Consider the following 22,619-nt stretch of genomic DNA (forward strand, 5'->3'; position numbering starts at 1 on the left):
GCTGCTCCTCCGCCCATTTCCTCCAGTCCTCGGGTGCGCCGCCGGCCGCCATTTTGGATTTCTTCCCCCGCTTTTTTCGGGGAGCTGCTGCCGCTTTTTTTCCTGTCCCACTTCGGGTAACGACCATAAATTTTTCAGGGTTCTCCTCTGGGAACCTTCCCCCACCGGGAATTGCCGTTCCAGCGCCGTTAGGGGCCCTCCAATCGGCCCGAAAACACCTTCCTCACAGGAGCAGCCAAACGTGCGACTTAGCTGGTCATAGCCGCAACCGGAAGCTCACACCATACGCCTTCTTAACAACCCTCTCAACCTGGGTGGCAACTTTCAGGGATCTATGGACATGGACACCGAGATCTCTCTGCTCGTCCACACTACCAAGAATCTTACCATTAGCCCAGTACTCTGCCTTTCTGTTATTCCTTCCAAAATGAATCACCTCACACTTTTCTGCATTGAACTCCATTTGCCACTTGTCAGCCCAGCTCTGCAGCTTATCTATGTCCCTCTGTAACTTGCAACATCCTTCTGCACTGTCCACAACTCCACCGACTTTAGTGTCATCTGCAAATTTACTCACCCATCCTTCTACGCCCTCCTCCAGGTCATTTATAAAAATGATGAACAGCAACGGCCCCAAAACAGATCCTTGTGGCACACCACTAGTAACTGGACACCAGTCAGAGCATTTCCCATCAACCACCACTCTTTGTCTTCTATCAGCTAGCCAATTTCTGATCCAAACTGCTAAATCACGCTGAATCCCATGCCTCTGTATTTTCTGCAATAGCCTCCTGTGGGGAACCTAATCAAACGCTTTACTGAAATCCATATACACCACATCAACTGCTTTACCCTCATCCACCTGTTTGGTCACCTTCTCGAAGAACTTGTGAGGCACGACCTACCCTTCACAAAACCATGTTGACTATCTCTAATCAAATTATTCCTTTCCAGATGATTATACATCCTATCTCTTATAAACCTTTCCAAGACGTTTCCCACAACAGAAGTAAGGCTCACTGGTCTATAGTTACCAGGGTTATCTCTACTCCCCTTCTTGTACAAGGGGACAACATTTGCTATCCTCCAGTCCTCTGGCACTATTCCTGTAGACAAAGATGACTTAAAGATCAAAGCCAAAGGCTCAGCAATCTCCTCCCTAGCTTCCCAGAGAATCCTAGGATAAATCCCATCCGGCCCAGGGGACTTATCTATTTTCACACTTTCCAGAATCGCTAACACCTCCTCCTTATGGTGTCCTTTTGTGAGGAAGGATGTTCTTGCTCTTAAGGATGTGGCTCTGGAAATAGTGGATGCATTGGTGGTCACCTTCCGGGATTCTGTCGACTCTGGAACTGTCCCTGCAGATTGGAGGGTAGCTAATGTCACTCCAATATGCAAAAAGAGAGGGAGAGACAAAACAAATTATAGACCAGTAAGCTTGACACCGGCAGTGGGAAAAATCCATTATCAAGGACTTCATAGCAGAATATTTAGAGAGCAGTGGCAGAATCAGTCAGAGTCAGCATGGATTTATGAAGGGGAAATCATGCTTGACAAATCTGTTGGAATTATTTGAAGATGTAACCAGTAAAGTTGACAAGGGGAGCCAGTTGATGTAGACTATTTGGACTTTCAGAAGGCCAGCATAAGGGATTATTGTGCAAGATTAAAGCTCGTGGGATTGGGGGAAGTGTATTGAGATGGGTAGAAAACTGGTTGGCAGAGAGGAAACAAAGAGTAGAAATTAATGGGTCCTTTTCAAATTGGCAGGCAGTAAATAGTGGGGTACCACAGGGATCAGTGCTATTCACAATATATATTAATGAGTTGGGTGAGGGAACAAAATATAACATCAGAAAGTTTGCCGATGATATTAAGTTGTGTGGGAGGGTGAACTGTGACAAGAATGCAGTGATCCCATATCATGATTTGGACAGGTTGAGCGAGTGGGAAATCAATGGCAGATGCAGTATAATTTGGATAAGTATTAGGTTATTCTCTTTGGAAGCAAAAACAGGAAGGCAGATTGCTACCTGAATGGCTGTAAATTGGGAGAGGGGAGTGTGCAGCGGGACCTGGGTGTCCTTGTGCACCAGTCGCTGAAGGTAAGCCATCAGGTGCAGCAGGCGGTAAAGAAGGCTAATTTTTTGTTGGACCTCATTGCGAGAGGTTTCGCGTACAGGAGCAGGGATGTACTGTTGAAATTATACAGGGCCTTGGTGAGGCCACACCTTGTACATTGTGTGCAATTTTGGTCTCCTTTTGTGAGGAAGGATGTTCTTGCTCTCGAGGGAGTGCAGCGAAGGTTTACCAGACTGATTCCAGGGATGGCGGGACTGTCAAATGAGGAGAGATTGACTAGGTTCTCACTGGAGTTCAGAAGAATGAGGGGGGGGGGGGGGGGTTCTCGTAGAGACTTTTAAAATTCTAACAGGACTTGACAGGTTAGATGCAGGGAAGATGTTACCAATGATGGGTGTGTCCAGAACCAGGGGTCACAGCCTGAGGATTCAGGGTAAACCATTTCGGACAGATATAAAGTTTGCAGGTGATATTAAGTTGGGTGGGAGGCTGGTGTACCTGACCTGGCTCATTCTTCAATGCCCCCCTCCCTGATTGGATTGTCAACATACTGTATTAAAAAGCCCTCCTGAACACATCTAACAAATTGCTGTCCATCTGAGCCCCTGGCTGTAAGGGATTCCCAGTCAATCTGGGAGAAGTTAGAGTCACCCATCGCTCGCCGTGCCTTTTCACACCTTTTCAGTATCTGACTACACAACTGTACCTCTGTCTCCTGCAGGCTGTTAGGAGATCTATAGTACACTCCCAAGATTTCACACTTCTTGATCCTGAGCTCCACCAATAATGCCTCAGTAGAAGATCCCTCAACACAGCTGTGATCTGCTCTCTAATCAGCATGCAACTTCCTACCTCTTTTGTTTCCCCTTCTGTCCCATTTAAAACAGCAATATCCAGAACGTTAAGTTGCCAGTCCTGTCCCTCCTTTAACCATGTCTCCGTAATTGCAATTACATCATAGTTCCATGCTGTAATCCAGGCTTTCAGTTCATCTGTTTTACCTGTTATACTTCTTGCATTGAAGCAAACACACTCCAGACCTCCCTCTGCCTGCTCTTAATCTGCGCTATGTTTATCTCAGCCTCACTTTTTTCCCTAGTCTCTACACTTAGTGGCTTGCTGTTCTGGTTCGCAATCCACTGCCGAACAGCACTAGCAAATCTCCCGCCAAGGATAATAGTGCCCCTCCAGTTCAGGTGCAACATAAGTAACAGATTGCTCATTGGAAGTTGCAGATAAAACGATGATTATGTGGTGTTTGGATTGTTATTTCTGGAACATATATTTGCCAATGTCTTTGAAGAATTAAATGTAACAAAATGTACTTTTATGATGTTAGAGTCTAGTAGAGCAACAGCCTACTGATGATCCAGACACTGAGATCAATTTGGGATGCTTGCTGTACAAGGAAGGACACTATGAAGAAGCCTGCAAGAAATTTACCACAGCTATGCAGGTTGTGGGCTACAAACCAGGTAGACTGTCGAAGCCACAAAAACTAATGGTTGACTGAGTATTTGACAAACTGTTCAGCTGTTTTTTAATCTTTATTAAACCTTAACACCAGGTTATTTTCACTTTAATTGTTTTCCTTCTGGTTACTGATCCTTCTATCCTTCTCCTTATTTACTCTTGTCTCCTGTCCTTTATGGAAGGAAATCTGCCATTTACATGTGGCTCCAGACCGAATCAGGGGTAGGCAATAAATGCTGGCCCAGTCAGTGATGCCCAGATCCCATGAACGAATAAAAATAAGTTTTGGTCTCCGTATCTAAGAAGGGATATACTTGTCATAGAGACAGTGCAGAGACAGGGCAACACGGTAGCATGGTGGTGGGGCAACACGGTAGCATGGTGGTGGGGCAACACGGTAGCATGGTGGTGGGGCAACACGGTAGCATGGTGGTTAGCATAAATGCTTCACAGCTCCAGGGTCCCAGGTTCGATTCCCGGCTGGGTCACTGTCTGTGTGGAGTCTGCACATCCTCCCCGTGTGTGCGTGGGTTTCCTCCGGGTGCTCCGGTTTCCTCCCACAGTCCAAAGATGTGCGGGTTAGGTGGGTTGGCCATGCTAAATTGCCCTTAGTGTCCTAAAAAGTAAGGTTAAGGGGGGGGGGGGGTTGTTTGGTTACAGATATCGGGTGGATACGTGGGTTTGAGTAGGGTGATCATTGCTCGGCACAACATCGAGGGCCGGAGGGCCTGTTCTGTGCTGTACTGTTCTATGTCTATGTAAAGGTACACCAGCCTGATTCCTGGGTTGGCAGGATTGTCGTACGAGGAAAGATTGGGTTGACTGGGCGTTTATTCACTGGAATTTAGAAGAATGAGAGGGAATCTCATTGAAAAGTATAAAATTCAGCCAGGGCTGGAGAGACTGGCTGCAGGGATGATATTTCCTCGGGCTGGGGGTCTAGAACAAGGGTCACATTCTCAGGATACGAAGGTGGCCATTTGGGAGGAGGTGTAATTGAAATGCATGGGGTAGGCCATTTAGGACGGAGATGAGAAATGTAATCACCAGAGATGGTGAACTTGTGGAATTCCCTAGCACAGAAGGCTGTGGTGGCCAAGTCACTAATATATTTAAGAAAGAAATAAACTTCTCGACTCTAAGGATGGTGAGGGTTATGGCGAGAGCATTAGAACAGTCTAAAGAGGTGCAGGTTAGGTGGGGTTACGGGGATAGGGTGAGGTAATGGGCCTAGGCAGAGGGCTTTTTCGGAAGGGTCGGTGCAGACTCAATGGGCGAATGACCTGCACTGTAGGGATTCTGTAGTTTCTATGCATTCACTGTCAAAATCTATTGGGAACCATCCATTTACTTTGGCATTTTTGGAATGTGTTCATAGATGATTATATTTACGTTTTCATCGTATTAGATTTGGATAACTGGTTTTTAAAGCAGGCCACATCTTGCAGCTTTATTTGGAATACATTCTGAAATGATTTAAACGTACCACTGTGCTTTCTTTCAGATTTGACCTACAATATTGCCCTCTGTTATTACAGCATGAAACAGTATGCACCTGCTTTGAAGTACATTGCAGAAATAATAGAACGTGGAATTAGGGAACATCCAGGCAAGATGCTTTATCCAGTTTAACCTTTATTTAAAAATGTTGTGATCACTTAATTTCTAAATTAAAAGGCAGGATTGCAATTGTGGGAATCTCCGGATTACTTCGCAAGCCACATGCTAATTGGTACAGGGATGTACAGATCAGAAAGGTAAATAAGTAGCTGAATGATGGTGTGGGAAGGAGGGTTTGCATTTGATGGGACATAAACACCAATGATGACACAGGAAGACGTTTGGTGCCCCTGAACCGGAATGGGACCAAGATCCAATTGGAATAGATTAATGTGGCTGTGGATGAAATATTAAACTATAGATGCATTTATAGCAGAGGAGGACATTTGGCCCATCCTGTCTGTGCTGGCTCTGTGGAGCAATCCAGTCAGTCCCATTCCCACACTCTATCCCCGCAACCCTACAAGTATATTTCCTTCAAGCGGTCATACAATTTCCTTTTGAAATCACTTCCACCGCCAACGTGGGCAGCCAGTTCATTACCACTTGCTGCATACAGGGGCTGGTTTAGCACATTGGGCCAAATCGCTGGCTTTTCAAGCAGGCCAGCAGCACGGTTCGATTCCCGTGCCAGCCTCCCCGAACAGGCGCCGGAACGTGGCGACTACGGGCTTTTCACAGTAACTTAATTGAAGCCTACTCGTGACAATAAGCAATTTTCATTTTTTCATTTTCATACAGCAGTTCTACAGCACGGTAGCACAGAGGTTAGCAGCTTCACAGTTGCTTCACAGCTACACACCTCCAGGGTCTCGGGTTCGATTCCGGCTTGTGCCACAGTCTGTGCGGAGTCTGTACGTTTTCTTTGTGTTTGCGTGGGTTTCCTCTGGGTGCTCCGGTTTCATCCCACAGTCCAACGATGTGCAGGTTAGGTGGATTGGCTATACTAAAGTGCCCCTGGTGTCCAAAAATGGTCAGGTGGAGTTACGGGGATAAGGTGGAGGTGTGGGGATAGGATGGAGGTGTGGGCTTAGGTGGAGTGCTCTTTCCAAGGACCGGTGCAGACTCCTTCTGCATTGTAAATTCTATCAGTCTATGATTCTTCATACTACTCCTACATCTCTTGCCGAAAAACCTAAATACATGTCCCCTGGTCCTGTCGCTTCAGCTAATGAGAGTCACATTTCTTTGTCAACCATATCTACATTTATCTTAAACTTTTACACCTCAATCAAATCTCCCCTCGATATTGAGATGCCAGTGTTGGACTGGGGTGGGCAGTTTGTTTCAAATCACTAACTTTCGGAGCACGGTCTGAGGAAGGAGCTGCACTCCGAAAGCTAGTGACTCGAAACAAACCAGTTGGCCTTTAACCTCCCCTAGATCTCCTTTGCTCCAAGGAGAACAATCCCAGACTCACCAGTCAGAGAATCATAGAATTTACAGTGCAGAGAGAGGCCATTCGACCCATCGAGTCTGCACCGGCACTTGGAAAGAGCACCCCACTTAAGCCCACACCTCCACCTTATTCCATCTAACCTTTTGGACACTAAGGGGCAATTTATCATGGCCAATCCACCTGACCTGCACATCTTTGGACTGTGGGAGGATACCGGAGCACACGGAGGAAACCCACGCAGACACCGGGCGAAAGTGCAGATTCCACACAGCCACTCACCTGAGGCCGGAATTGAACCCAGGTCCCTGGAGCTGTTGAGGCAGTAGTGCTAACCACTATGCCACCGAGTTGAAACCTGTGGTCTACCAGGGCTTAATAAAGACTCAACACAACTTCCCCTGCTTTTGTATTTAATGCCTCTATTTATGAAGCACAAAATCCACTCTCTCAATGTGTCGTGCTCTCCCAGATCCTGCCTTCACTCTTTAGAACACTTCTAAGCCTATATTATTTCTCCCTAACTGTTCTTTCAAAATGCATCATTTCAAATCTCTCTCTATTAAATTCCATCTCCAACCCGCCTGCCCATTCTGTTGACCTATTTATAATCTATTGTATTGATCAATATTGTCTTCATTGTTTGCTACTCCTTCAAGTTTGGTATGATATGCAAATTTTGAAATTATGCTCTTTAATCAAGTAGTCAAATCACGTAGACATGTTTTGTAAACAACACTTGCATTCAAGTTGGGTGGCACGGTAGCACTGTGGTTAGCTCTGTTGCTTCACAGCAGCAGGACCCAGGTTCGTTCCTGGCTTGGGTCACTGCCTGTGCGGAGTCTGCAGTTCTCCCTGTGTCTGTGTGGGTTTCCTCCGGGTGCTCCGCTTTCCTCTGACAAGTCCCGAAAGACGTGCTTGTTAGGTGAATTGGACATTCTGAATTCTCCCTCCGTGTACCCAAACAGGCGCCGGAATGAGGTACTAGGATATATTCACAGTCACTTCATTGCAGTGTGAATGTAAGCCTACCTGTGACACTAATAAAGATTATTATTACTATCAGAACTTTCGAGTACAGCCAGACCGCAGAGTTTTTACTCGTACAGACTGGGCTACACATTTGCAGTTGTGCATTTTACATTCTTTGGGTTGAGGACGGGCCCAGCTTGTCTACACAGAGATTGAAAATGGTAAAAAATCTGGGTAATGTCACTGGGAGCAAGTCACAATTCAGGTGTCCCAAGCAAGAGACGAGAGGTTCCAAAAGGAAAGGGAGCAGAGCAGAGAGAGGTCCCTTAACAACAATCTTAGACATGAGACAGGGACAGGAAGATCTGCTGATTAAACTAACCAGTAGGAAAAGAGCTGTGGTTAGCAGACTCAGTGAAGAGGGCTCACGGGAAGCATTGGTAATTGATACAGGGTCCAGGCCAAGCTCTGGTAATTGATGCACGGCTTGGGTGAAGCCCTGGTAATTGATACAGGGCACAAGGGAAGCCGTGGTAATTGATACAGGGTGTAGGGCAAGCCCTGGTAATTGATACAGGGTGCAGGGGGAGCCCTGGTAATTGATACAGGGCACAAGGGAAGCCGTGGTAATTGATACAGGGCACAGGGGAAGCCGTGGTAATTGATACAGGGCGCAGGGGGAGCCCTGGTAATTGATACCGGGCGCAGGGGGAGCCCGGGTAACTGATACAGGGCACAGGGGAAGCCGTGGTAATTGATGCAGGGTGCAGGACAAGCCCTGGTAATTGATACAGGGTGCAGGGGGAGCCCTGGTAACTGATACCGGGCGCAGGGGGAGCCCTGGTAACTGATACAGGGCGCAGGGGGAGCCCGGGTAACTGATACAGGGCACAGGGGAAGCCATGGTAATTGATACAGGGTGCAGGGGGAGCCCTGGTAATTGATACAGGGTGCAGGGGGAGCCCTGGTAATTGATACCGGGGGCGCAGGGGGAGCCCGGGTAATTGATACCGGGCGCAGGGGGAGCCCGGGTAATTGATACAGGGCGCATGGGGAGCCCTGGTAATTGATACAGGGGGAGCCCTGGTAATTGATACCGGGCGCAGGGGGAGCCCGGGTAACTGATACAGGGCACAGGGGAAGCCGTGGTAATTGATACAGGGCACAGGGGGAGCCCTGGTAATTGATACCGGGGGCGCAGGGGGAGCCCGGGTAATTGATACCGGGCGCAGGGGGAGCCCGGGTAATTGATACAGGGCGCAGGGGGAGCCCTGGTAATTGATATAGGGTGCAGGGGGAGCCCTGGTAACTGATACAGGGGGAGCCCTGGTAATTGATACAGGGCGCAGGGGTAGCCCGGTAATTGATACAGGGCGCAGGGGGAGCCCCGGTAATTGATACAGGGCGCAGGGGGAGCCCTGGTAATTGATACAGGGCGCAGGGGGAGCCCCGGTAATTGATACCGGGGGCGCAGGGGGAGCCCGGGTAATTGATACCGGGGGCGCAGGGGGAGCCCGGGTAATTGATACCGGGGGCGCAGGGGGAGCCCGGGTAATTGATACCGGGTGCAGGGGGAGCCTGGGTAACTGATACCGGGCGCAGGGGGAGCCCTGGTAATTGATACCGGGCGCAGGGGGAGCCCTGGTAATTGAAACAGGGTGCAGGGGGAGCCCTGGTAATTGATACAGGGCACAAGGGAAGCCGTGGTAATTGATACAGGGCACAGGGGAAGCCGTGGTAATTGATACAGGGCGCAGGGGGAGCCCTGGTAATTGATACCGGGCGCAGGGGGAGCCCGGGTAACTGATACAGGGCACAGGGGAAGCCGTGGTAATTGATGCAGGGTGCAGGACAAGCCCTGGTAATTGATACAGGGCGCAGGGGGAGCCCTGGTAACTGATACAGGGCGCAGGGGGAGCCCGGGTAATTGATACCGGGGGCGCAGGGGGAGCCCGGGTAATTGATACCGGGTGCAGGGGGAGCCCAGGTAACTGATACCGGGCGCAGGGGGAGCCCTGGTAATTGATACCGGGCGCAGGGGGAGCCCTGGTAATTGAAACAGGGTGCAGGGGGAGCCCTGGTAATTGATACAGGGCACAAGGGAAGCCGTGGTAATTGATACAGGGCACAGGGGAAGCCGTGGTAATTGATACAGGGCGCAGGGGGAGCCCTGGTAATTGATACCGGGCGCAGGGGGAGCCCGGGTAACTGATACAGGGCACAGGGGAAGCCGTGGTAATTGATGCAGGGTGCAGGACAAGCCCTGGTAATTGATACCGGGCGCAGGGGGAGCCCTGGTAATTGATACCGGGCACAGGGGGAGCCCTGGTAACTGATACAGGGCGCAGGGGGAGCCCGGGTAACTGATACAGGGCACAGGGGAAGCCGTGGTAATTGATACAGGGCACAGGGGGAGCCCTGGTAATTGATACAGGGTGCAGGGGGAGCCCTGGTAATTGATACCGGGGGCGCAGGGGGAGCCCGGGTAATTGATACCGGGCGCAGGGGGAGCCCGGGTAATTGATACAGGGCGCAGGGGGAGCCCTGGTAATTGATACAGGGTGCAGGGGGAGCCCTGGTAATTGATACAGGGTGTAGGGCAAGCCCTGGTAATTGATACAGGGTGCAGGGGGAGCCCTGGTAATTGATACAGGGCACAAGGGAAGCCGTGGTAATTGATACAGGGCACAGGGGAAGCTGTGGTAATTGATACAGGGCGCAGGGGGAGCCCTGGTAATTGATACTGGGCGCAGGGGGAGCCCGGGTAACTGATACAGGGCACAGGGGGAGCCGTGGTAATTGATGCAGGGTGCAGGACAAGCCCTGGTAATTGATACCGGGCGCAGGGGGAGCCCTGGTAATTGATACCGAGGGCGCAGGGGGAGCCCGGGTAATTGATACCGGGCGCAGGGGGAGCCCGGGTAATTGATACAGGGCGCAGGGGGAGCCCTGGTAATTGATACAGGGGGAGCCCTGGTAATTGATACCGGGCGCAGGGGGAGCCCGGGTAACTGATACAGGGCGCAGGGGGAGCCCGGGTAACTGATACAGGGCACAGGGGAAGCCGTGGTAATTGATACAGGGCGCAGGGGGAGCCCTGGTAATTGATACCGGGCGCAGGGGGAGCCCGGGTAATTGATACAGGGCGCAGGGGGAGCCCTGGTAATTGATATAGGGCGCAGGGGGAGCCCTGGTAACTGATACAGGGGGAGCCCTGGTAATTGATACAGGGCGCAGGGGGAGCCCTGGTAATTGATACAGGGCGCAGGGGAAGCCCCGGTAATTGATACAGGGCGCAGGGGGAGCCCCGGTAATTGATACAGGGCGCAGGGGGAGCCCCGGTAATTGATACAGGGCGCAGGGGGAGCCCTGGTAATTGATACAGGGCGCAGGGGGAGCCCTGGTAATTGATACCGGGCGCAGGGGGAGCCCGGGTAATTGATACCGGGGGCGCAGGGGGAGCCCGGGTAATTGATACCGGGGGCGCAGGGGGAGCCCGGGTAATTGATACCGGGCGCAGGGGGAGCCCTGGTAATTGATACCGGGTGCAGGGGGAGCCCTGGTAATTGATACCGGGCGCAGGGGGAGCCCTGGTAATTGATACCGGGGGCGCAGGGGGAGCCCGGGTAATTGATACCGGGGGCGCAGGGGGAGCCCGGGTAATTGATACCGGGCGCAGGGGGAGCCCGGGTAATTGATACCGGGCGCTGGGGGAGCCCGGGTATTTGATACCGGACGCAGGGGGAGCCTTGGAAATTGATACAGGGCGCAGTGGGAGCCCGGGTAATTGATACCGGGCGCAGCGGGAGCCCGGGTAATTGATGCAGGGTGCAGGGGGAGCCTTGGAAATTGATGACCGGCGCAGGGGGAGCACGGTTAATTGATACAGGGATTGAGGGAATCATAGAATCACAGACTTTACAGTGCAGAAGGAGGACATTCGGCCCATCGAGTCTACACTGGCCCCTGAAAGAGCACCCTACCCAATGCCACACCCCCACCCTAATCCCGTAACCCAGGAATCCCACTCAATTTTTTGACACTATGGGGAAATTTAGAGTGACCAATCCACCTAACCAGCACATCTTTGGAGTGTGGGAGGAAACTGGAGCACCCGGAGGAAACCCACGCAGACACAGGGAGAATGTATAAACTCCACACAGACAGTGATCCAAGCCGGGAATCGAACTTGGGACCCTGGAGTTTGTCCTGCGTGGGTTTCCTCCGGATGATCCAGTTTCCTCCCACAGTCCAAATATGTGCAAGCTAGGTGGATGGCTATGCTGAAAGTATCCTTAGTATCTAAAGGTTAGCTTTAGTGAAGTAACAGTGCTAACCACTGTGCTGCCCTGCCACCCCGTGAAGCCCTGGTAATTGGCATAGGGCTTGGGTGAAGCCCTTGGTAATTGACACACGGTACAGGGAAAGCCCAAGTATTTGATGCAAGGCTCGGTCAAAGCTCTGGAAAAAGTAGACCAAAACGCCTGGATGTGGGAGCAGATATGGGAGGGATCCTCAAACTATTTCTGAAGTCCCTAACCATTGGGAACATTCTTTCTACCCTGTCTAATCCTTTTGAATTTTATAAGTTTCAATGAGATCCCCTCTCATTCTTCTGAACTCCCAATTAATATAATCCGAACCAACTCTTGGTGACTCCTCATATGACAGTCCCGCCATCCCAAGCATCAGCCGAGTAAACCTTTGCTGCACTCCCTCCATGACAAGAACATCCTTCCTCCGATAAGGACACCAAAACTGCACACAATATTCCAGGTGTGGCCTCACCAATGCCCTATACAATTGCAGTAAAACATCCCTATTCCTGGACTCAAATCCTCTCGCTATGAAGGCCAACATACCATTTTCCTTCTTTGCTGCCTATTGGACCTTACTTTCAGCAACTGATACACGAGGACACCAAGGTCTCACTGAATATCCGCCTCTCTCACGTTACATCCATTCAAATAATAATCTGCTTTCCTATTTTTGCTACCGAAGTGGATAACCTCACATTTATCCACATTAGAACATAGAACATAGAACAGTACAGCACAGAACAGGCCCTTCGGCCCTCAATGCTGTGCCGAGCAATGATCACCCTACTCACACATTATACTGTGCCTGCCCAGTATATGCCCACTCAGCCTGTCCAAATTGTGCTGAAGCAATCTTTATTGTCACAAGGAGGCATACATTAACACTGCAATGAAGTTTCTGTGAAAAGCACCTAGTCGCCACTACCTGGCGCCTGTTCGAGTACACGGAGGGAGAATTCAGAATGTCCAAATTACCTAACAGCACATCTTTCAGGCCTTGTGGGAGGAAACCGGAGAACTCGAAGGAAACCCATGCAAACACTAGGAGAACGTGCAGACTCTGCACAGACAGTGACCCAAGCCGGGAATCGAACCTGGGACCCTGGACCTGGTGAAGCAACAGTGCTACCTTGCCACCCACAAACACGCCATCCCTGCATCCTCATCCCAGCTTGCCCTGCCACCCAACTTTATATCAGCTGAAATTTGCAGATAATGGAATGGGTGGGATTCTCTGAGCCTCCGCTCCGAAATCACGCTCGGCGGGGGGGGGGGGGGGGGGGGGGGGGGGGGGGCGCGGAGAATGGGCCGTCAGACACGCGATCAGAGAATCGCCGCCAGTCGTGCACGCACGCGCGCGGTTGGCGGGGCGCAGGTCGGGGGCCATTGAAAGAGGCCCCCGCGGCGATTCTCAGCTGGGAGAATTCCCACCGGCGTGGTTCCCTCATGGTTCCACCTGCACTTGGAATGGCAGCTGCGGAAAATCCGCAGGGAAAACTTGCAGACTCCGCACAGACAGTGACCCAAGCTGGGTATTGAACCTGGGACCCTGGAGTTTGTCCTGCGTGGGTTTCCTCCGGATGATCCAGTTTCCTCCCACAGTCCAAATATGTGCAAACTAGGGGGATTGGCTATGCTGAAAGTATTCTTAGTATCTCAAGGTTAGCTGGGGGTCACTGAGTTACAGGGATAGGCTGGGTGAGGCGGCCTAGGTAGGGTACTCTTTTTGAGGGTCAGTGTCGATTGGTTGGGCCAAATGGCCTCCTTCCACACTGTAGGGATTCTATGATTTTGTCATTATAATCTTGTCATGTGAGAGTACCTTTAAGAAATGGTGTTTAAGAAATGTACCTTTAAGAAATGGGTGGAGCTGGGCTGTCTGTCAGCTTTTTTACTTTCGTTTTAGGCTGTTTGCTGCAGGGTGTGTTTTAATTTTGTTTTCTGAGCTGGATAGCTGCAGTCACAGCCAGAAGGGGTATTAGCCTCTATCTCTGTAATCTAAAGACTGTAAATTGATCCTTTGGTGATTTAAAACTAATAACTGATCTCGGTAGTGACTTTAACCTGATCTGCTTCTGTTTAAAGGTTTTTTTAAGTCTTATGGATGATAAAAGGGTAGTTTAAGGATTACTTGGTGTTGTTTCCTTTGGGGGTTGTATTTGAATTAATGGTTGCTAAGATGTTCACTGTATGTTTTAAAAAGGTTAACTTGAGTTCATAGAATAAACATTGTTTTGCTTTAAAAGAATACTTTTCTATTTCTGCTGTACCACACCTGTAGAGTGGGCCGTGTGCTCCCCATACCACAATCTATTAAAAGGTCAGGTGAACACCATGATACACTTTGGGGTTCTCTAAACCGTGGCCCATAACAATCTGCTATGTTTGACCTTGTCGAAAGCCTTCTGAAAGTCTCCATAAACCACATCCACCGGGTTTCCTCGTCAACTCTGCTAGTTACATCTTCAAAGAGTTCCATTACGTTTTTCAAGTATGATTTCCCGCTAGTAAATCCATGCTGACTTTGTCTGATTATACCACTGCTTATCAAATGCTGTGCTTTGAAATCCTTGATTATGGGTGCTTGCAACTTTCCTACATTGGGTAGCACGATAGCACAGTGGTTAGCATAAATGCTTCATAGCTCCAGGGTCCCAGGTTCGATTCCAGCTTGGGTCACTGTCTGTGTGGTGTCTGCACATCCTCCCCGCGTCAGCGTGGGTTTCCTCCGGGTCCTCCGGTTTGCTCCCACAGTCCAAAGATGTGCATGTTAGGTGGATTGGCCATGCTAAATTTCCCTTAATGTCCAAAAAAGGTTAGGTGAGGTTACTGGGTTACGGGGATAGGGTGGAGGCATGGGCTTAAGTGGGGTGTTCTTTCCAAAGGCCGTGCAGACTCGATGGGCCGAATGGCCTCCTCCAGCACTGTAAATTCTATGATTCCACTACCGACGTTAGGCTCACCGGTCTATAGTTGCCTATTTTCTCTCTACTTCCCTTTTTGAATAGCGGCCCTCCAATCTGTAGGAACCATTCCAAAGGATTTGGGAAAATGGCCGCCAATATTTACTGTTTCTAGGACCACTTCCTTAAGTACTCTGGGATGAAGATTATCAGGCCCTGGAAATTTATCCGCCTTCAATCCCATTAATTTCTCCACAACCATTTTTTTACTAATACTAATTTCCTCTAGCTCCTCACTCAGAACACTTTGTTTACTTTTCCTTGAATTCTTCTGAACAATACCTTGGTCTCTGTTCTCTTATCTTTAGTTGTCTTAAGGTTTTCCTTCTGTCGCAGTTCCCTGGTTTTCTGGACAGTAACTTATTCCTTGGGAAGCATGCCTCTTTGGATTTCCCAACCTATCCAGTCATTCTTCTGGTTCCTGGCTTCCTGTCTACAACTGAAATATATCCAGCTCAAACTCAAAACGGAGAGCCTTCTTACCATAAATGGGCCTCCAGTTACTAACCAACGGCCACGTGCTTATGCCTTTTTATTTTTTTCTTCACACTGTAACGATGGGCAGTACGGTAACACTGTGGTTCGCACTGTTGCTTTATAGCGCCAAGATCCCGAGTTCGATTCCCAGCTTGGGTCACTGTCTGTGCGAATGTCCAAATTACCTCAAAGCACGTTCTCCCCGTGTCTGCGTGGGTGTCCTCCGGGTGCTCCGGTTTCCTCCCACAAGTCCCGAAAGACGTGCTGTTACGTAATTTGGACATTCTGAATTCTCACTCTGTGTACCCGAACAGGCGCCAGAATGTGGCGACTAGGGGCTTTTCACAGTAACTTCATTGCAGTGTTAATGTAAACCTACTTGTGACAATAAAGATTATTATTTTTATTGTTAGAACTCTCTCTAAGCACAATAGAAGCACAGTTAAAGCTTAACCAACCCCCACACGTACAAACACCTTTGTGCAGCTTGAATCTAACTGTAGGTTTTAACCTATCAGGCACTTACACCCACTTAAAACTGTATCTTATTTCTAACACAAATTCCTTAAAACTACTTTTGTTTTCCTAACGCAACATTTATTTAAAATTATTTGGACTTGGGATTTGTAAATGCAATATTGAAATTTCTGTACAGTCCCATATTGAGGGCATAGTTATTGAGAAAGGTTTCAATAAATTTGTAGAATGGACTTGCAACTGAGTATTAATTTTCATTAATTAATTTCCAATCGGATTTTCAGGTGGAAGCCCTTAAAAGAATGTTTATTTTCCACTCGTATTATTGTGGAATAACCGCTTTATGACTCTTTATTGGGTCTATATAAAAAAAACTAGAAGAAAGCTTGTTTAAACAATTGTTGCTTCTGTGTTATTGGATTTTTAATTGTTTTGATTTTGACATCCATAGCCTGTTCATGTCTTGTGGAAGCGATTGGCCTAATGTCGATGATTATACTCTAAATTTCCTCACACCCTTTTTCATCTAATCCCATCAACATTCCCTTCCGTTCCATTCTTCTTCATGCATTTATCCTGTTTCTCCTTAAACGCTTTTATGTTATTCGCCTTAATTATTCCTTGCGGTGGCAAGTTTCACATTCTACCTTTGAGTAAAGAAGGCTCTCCTTAAACTCTATTGGATTTATTAGTAACTACCTTATATTTATGGGCCATACTTCTTGTCTCACCCACAAAGAACAAAGAAAATTACAGCACGGGAACAGGCCCTTCGGCCCTCCCAATAACATCATATTATTCTAGTAACATATCTAGTAATCGCCGACTGAAACGTCAACCACCTGGCCGGGATCATTCCCCAATACCAGGTCCAGTATGGCCCCTTCCCGAGTTGGACTATTTACATACTGCCCTAAAAAAACTCTCCTGGATGCTCCTTACAAATTCTGCTCCATCTACGCCTTCAACACCAATGTTGGGGAAGTTAAAATCTCCCATCACAACCACCCTATTGCTTCTAGATTGTTCTATAATCTGTCTACATATTTGTACCTCTACTTCACGCTTGCTTTTGGGAGGCCTATAGTAAAGTCCCAACAATGCTACTGCACCTTTCCTATTTCTTAGCTCTATCCATGTGAATTGCGCTTTCACATATCTGATCGTCAGTCCAGAAGTAAAACACTCGAACACGTCAGTAACGAATATTCGTTTATTTACGGCCGGGACAAATCTCTAAGCAGTCGGGTAACCACCTTCGAGAAGTGCCAAAATCCCAGAATAAGGACGGTATTTTTATACATCTTACAGCTTAGGGGTGGTCCCCTTAAATTCCTAGATACACCTATGATTTGGCAAGGATCCAGAACATGTACATATATGGAATTATTCTTCGAGGTCGGGAGGTTATTTTTGACATAATCATTAGCACAAGTCACTATCAATATTAATACAAAGGTTTTTGTATCCCATGGCCATCTGGCTTATCTCATTCCAAGGCCCTTCCTTTTACATTTCAATGTTTATTTGTTCCAACTGGTCAAACGAGTTTAATTACGTTATCTCTGCAATAAAGTAACGTTTCCCATTCATTCCATTCTTTGACTTTTTGACCTCTCTGCTTTCACAGATGCGGGTCAGAACATTAAATAGTACCAAAGCCACACTCCCTATATTCCATCCCATAACCTTCTGACATCTTTGCTTTCACAGATGCCGGTCAGAACACACTCCCTTTATTTCATCCCTTGACCTGTTGACATCTCTTTCACAGAGCTTTTCAGAACTGTTATATTAGCCCTATCAGCGAAGTTCCAAATGAAATCCACTTCTACATTCCCCCCTTTGATCATTCCTTGATCACATAACACTCAGGATACTTTAGATGGAAATGAGAGCGAGGCGGAGGTACTCCTCCTCTACTAGGCTCCGGCAGGATGCCACTTCCTCATATAGGTCAGGGGTAGGTGGAACCAGTTTTTCTTTTTCGTCTAGGGCGGATCTCTGAAGCATCTGTGGTAATACAGTGGCACCCAAACGGTTGCATAGGCATTTCACACCAGTAGCTATGATACAGAGCAACAAACAGATGGTAACGAAGATAATGAGCCCATGGAATAGGTAAGTGGCCCAAGAATTGGACCACATCCAGCTCCACCAGTCAGCCTGACCGGCGAGTCGCAAGCGCTGTACTCCATCTCTGATATGGGTTACCAGACGCGTGATATTCTCTGAACTGTCTGGAATATAACCCATTCAGCCGTCTGTTCGATCGAGAAAGGAACAGATATCAAGGGAACGCCTCCATGGGCATGGGTCGGGACCTGTGTACATACCCAGCAAGAGGAGACACCCACTTTCTTAGCATAGACATAGGACATAAACAGAAATGAATTTGCCGTTACATGGTGCGTTGCCCGCTTCCTTCTGGAAGGCGAGTAGGGGTGAGTAGTCCTTGATGGTAAAATTTGTACCCTGTCCTTATCGATGCACCGGTGGTTCCACCTGCATGTGCGGCGATCGTACATTAGAACCATGTACGTAATCAGGAATCGGCGCTTCTGGTCGTCGGGAGGAACGGTGGTCGGGCAGGTTTTGATAGCGGTGGTGATCCATCGGAGATCTGTCGTTGTTCCACATCGTGGGGTTCCTTCCCGGCACATGGGTGGGTGTCGGCTTCCGTACAGGCATCTCCTTCCTTCGGATGCAGCGAGAGAGAGCAGGGTGGCGAGTATTGTGACGGCGACGAGGGGCCTCATCCTGGTACTCGTGTTCCTAGGACTTAAAGGAAAAGTTTAGAACATCATGGATACTTAATTAACTTACAATGGTGCATATGTACCCATGCGTTCCGGCCCTCCACTTTTACTGCAGTGGGGGTAGTGAGTAGAACCTGTAGGGGACCCTCCCATCGAGGTTCCAAATCTTTACGTGTCCAATTTCGAATTAGGACATAATCCCCAGGGTTGATGGAGACGTCATGAGTAATGGATGGGACTTCTTCCTGGGTGGCACGAACTCGGGAGTGTAATCCTTTCAAAATTCTAGTTAGTGTTAATATATAATTAGCCATCTCGGTAGTCATGTAATGGAATTGAACATTCCGTGGAACACTGCTGTCCCAAGGCGTTCGAAAGGGTCTGCCATATAGTATTTCCGCTGGGTTTAGGCTAGTTTTTCCTGCGGGGGTGGCACGTAGCTGGAAGAGTGCTAAAGGCAGGAGTTTGAGCCAAGTGGCCCCAGTGTCTGCTTGCAGTTTAGCGAGTTTAGTCTTTAGAGTCTGATTAGCCCTTTCCACCACTCCAGCGGCTTGTGGTCTGTAGGCACAATGAAACTGTTGCTTTATTCCTAGCTGAGCACAGAATTCCTTATTGATTTGACCTATGAAGTGGGGACCATTGTCAGAGCTCAGCCGGGCTGGAATTCCAAATCGCGGAACAATTTCTCGCATTAACACCTTAACTACTGTCGAGGCCTTGTTATCCGTAGTCGGGTAGGCCTCGATCCATTTGCTAAAAGTGTCCACAATGACTAACACATATTTATAGCATTGACATCTTTCCAACTCAATGTAATCCATTTGTAGGGTCTCAAATGGACCCTCAGGTAAGGGGGTTGTGCCAGGATCACAGGGGACGGCCTTACCGGGGTTGTGCTGTTGACAGATTAGGCACCGACTGCTAATTTGTTGGGCCATTTCTTGCAGTCGTGGGTGCCACCAGCTTTTTAACAATATGTCCCCTGTGGCACGAGCTCCACAGTGAGTTGCAAAGTGTACACATTCGGTCACCCAGGCTGCTAATGCATCGGTCATACATGTTTGTCCTACCGGGGTGACCCACAGCTTATTTTCGATATCATATATACATCCTAAGTTTTTCCACATATTTACAGCAGTTGCAGGAGCGTCCTCCTGCATTTGGATTATGTCAGCAATGGTTGGCATAGGTTTTTCAGAGGGAGACTTTTCCGGGGGGGTTTTAGTCTGCCTCATCATTCTAGGCACCATTAGTTTGCCAGATTTAGAAATTTCTTTTGCTTTCTCGTCCGCTCTCCTGTTGCCCGTTTCCACCAGTCCTGTGCCTTTTGTATGCGCTGCGCATTTTATCACCGCTATCTTGTCTGGGAGCATAAGGGCCTGCAATAACTGGGTTACTAACTGCTGGTGTGAGATGGGTGTACCAGCGGAGGTTAGAAATCCTCTGTTTTTCCATCACCGTCTTGATCGATGATTGCATAGTCAGATTGTCTATCCCCCCTTTCGCCGACGGAAGAACTTCCATCGGTGAAAAAGGAACAATCTGCACTCGGGAGGGGTATATCGGAGAGGTCGTCGCGAACCGAGGAGACTTCTTGCAACAGTTGCAGACAGTCATGAGTTGGGTCGAGCATGTCTGTGGGAGGATGCGTCAAAAAGTCAGCAGGGTTGATAGTGGTGCAGTGGGCAAACTGGACTTTCGGGTTATTAAGGAGAGCAATCTCATATTTGTTCTGACGAGCCATCGTGAGATGCTGAGTCAGTAGCTGTCCCAAAAAGGCCGTAACAGAATGGGAACTATAGACAGTGATATCTTGTTGGAGGGTAATATGAGCAGCCGATTGCAGGCTGTTGTAGATAGCGGCAAGAATTTGGGTACAGATAGGATAGCCAAGGGCTACCGGATCGAGTTTAGAGGAATAGTATGCAACCGGGCGACAGCGGTCGCCGTGGCGTTGGGTCAGGACAGCTGTGGTGCAGTCGGCAAGGACTGTGCAATAGAGCTGAAAAGGGCGATCATATAAGGGTCGACCAAGGGCAGGGGCCTGGAGGAGTGCCTCCTTGAGGCGGTTCTGCTAGTGACTGTTTGTGATCAGCGGGCACTAGGACCCTGCGGAGCCATGCAGTGTCAATTTCAACGCAGCAGTTTCGAAACTGCCCAGCACAAATTCTTTATCTGTTTATTCTGAGACCAATGTAGTTCTGAACATACTGAGTTACTCATAATACTGATCACATTCCAGGGGCGGTGGCGGAGGTGGCTGTGGGGGCTGTGGAGGCTGTGGAGGCTGTGGGGGCTTCTGACGTCCCCCGCAATTGAACAGATGTTCCTCATCCCCATCGTCCCCCTCCTCCCAACCTTGCTTCGCATTGCTGACCGGCGCCGGGGTAGGATTAGCATTCTTACGTTTCTTATATTCTTTACATTCCCTTTTTAAGACCTCTACTGTTTTAACAATTCCCCCTTTGGTGAGGCCAATACCCAATTTTGAGGCATTTGCCTGCCAGCTAGCCAGTATAGATGCATCTTTCATTAACTGACAGTATTCCCTCCACAAGGCAATTAATTTCTTTGCGGTGGGTTCTTGATAATACAGAAAAATGTGTCATTTGAATCATGAAAGTCTGGCAATATCTGGTTTAAGAGAGTACAGGGAAAGATCCCACAAAAGGTTAATAGCAGCTGCAAAGAGCAGGGTTATAAAATGCAGATTCTTGCTCACAAGCAGGTCTCAGCAGACACACAGGCTTCATGTGGTAAGCTAAAACAATGGCTCACACCTTCATGGAATGTAACTATCTCAGAAAGCATCTGAAAAAGCATGGATGAGAGTTTCAATTGCATTAAGGGACGAATGTTTAAAACAGGCAAGTCTTTCAAGTCACAACCAAGTTAAATTTTAGCATACAGCTAAAGGCAAAGTTTCACACCTTAATTGAAATAAACTCTCTTAGTAAACAGCTGGAAAGAATGGAAGATGCTCAGTCGAATTTAGTGTCAATTTAAGGGGTAAAATTCTACGAACATCAAGTTAATTAAAAGAAAATTGGAGATGACCTGGCTACGAGAAACAACATTTAAGTCAAAATCAAAGGCAAAGTTATGAACTGGGGACAATTGGAAAATTAAACGATTTGAAATCACAGAAATAAAAGTTAACTATTGAAACAAAAGCATTTTTTAAATCAAATCTGAGAGGAGACGATATGCCTGAAATGAATAACGAGTTGTAGTAAGATGTTTACATCAAAGATACTTTTAAACTATCAAAGTGAAACAAGCCCATATACAATACAGTCGTTAAAACTTAATAACTCTTCGAAAGAGAATATAAACCCAGGGAGCAGAAGCAGCAGCACTCTGCAACAGGAGAGAGAGAGAGAGAGAGAGAGAGAGAGACGCAGCCTGCTGGAGAAAGACAAGGAAAGCAGCCGAGTTTAAACAGCTAATACAACTCAAGAAGACCAGATTTTAAGTGGTTATTAGCTTACTTCACTTCCTTAATAACACAGGACCCAGGACACCAATGCTATTAAGGGGTAAGTAGGTAAAATTCTTCGGTGAAGGTATGGGTTATACCGGGGGATAGGCTCCGAGAACCCCGCCCGTAACTTCCAGAGAACGCTGCCTGGAATCACGGCGGCAGTCCCGTCCGGAGCCCACAGCCCGTTAACCGTCCCCTAGCAATCCTGAGAACCCCGCCCGTAACTCCAGCGAACGCTGCCTGGAATCACGGCGGCTCCTCAGGCTGCCCCTAGCAGTCCTGGCAACCCCGCCCGTAACTCCAGCGAATGCTGCCTGGAGTCACGGCGGCTCCTCAGGCTGCCCCTAGCAGTCCTGGCAACCCCGCCCGTAACTCCAGCGAACGCTGCCTGGAATCACGGCGGCAGTCCCAGGCTGCCCCTAGAGACGATAACCACAGGGTTCACTCACTTACCCTCTTTAAAACGGGTTCGCTGGACTGACCTGGATCTCGCAGAGGCTTCTCGACAAACCAACGGCAAGGCTGAGCAACGATCAAACTAGTAGTAGGCGAATACCAAGGTGGAAAACAAATTTTTACTCACGTTGGGGGCCAAATTCGTCCTCTACTTTGAACGAGCTCAGTCGATTACGCCGGTTAGTTGCGCAGACCCCT

At 48.5% G+C, this 22,619-nt stretch overlaps 1 protein-coding gene across 3 annotated transcripts in view; it reads left to right on the forward strand.

Moving 5' to 3' along the window:
• flr (fleer) overlaps positions 1-22,619 on the forward strand; it is a 331,879-nt gene that overhangs the window by 50,178 nt on the left and 259,082 nt on the right. For all 3 annotated transcript variants that reach the window (XR_005463422.1, XM_038819902.1, XM_038819903.1), the window contains exons 5-6: positions 3,425-3,560; positions 5,063-5,167. Coding sequence is in view for 2 of the 3 variants with exons in the window: in XM_038819902.1 (XP_038675830.1) it covers positions 3,425-3,560; positions 5,063-5,167 (241 nt within the window). In the remaining variant the exon portion in view is untranslated. The remainder of the gene's footprint in view (positions 1-3,424; positions 3,561-5,062; positions 5,168-22,619) is intronic.

This window comes from Scyliorhinus canicula, chromosome 15, assembly GCF_902713615.1.
Source record: "Scyliorhinus canicula chromosome 15, sScyCan1.1, whole genome shotgun sequence".
Taxonomy (NCBI): domain Eukaryota; kingdom Metazoa; phylum Chordata; class Chondrichthyes; order Carcharhiniformes; family Scyliorhinidae; genus Scyliorhinus; species Scyliorhinus canicula.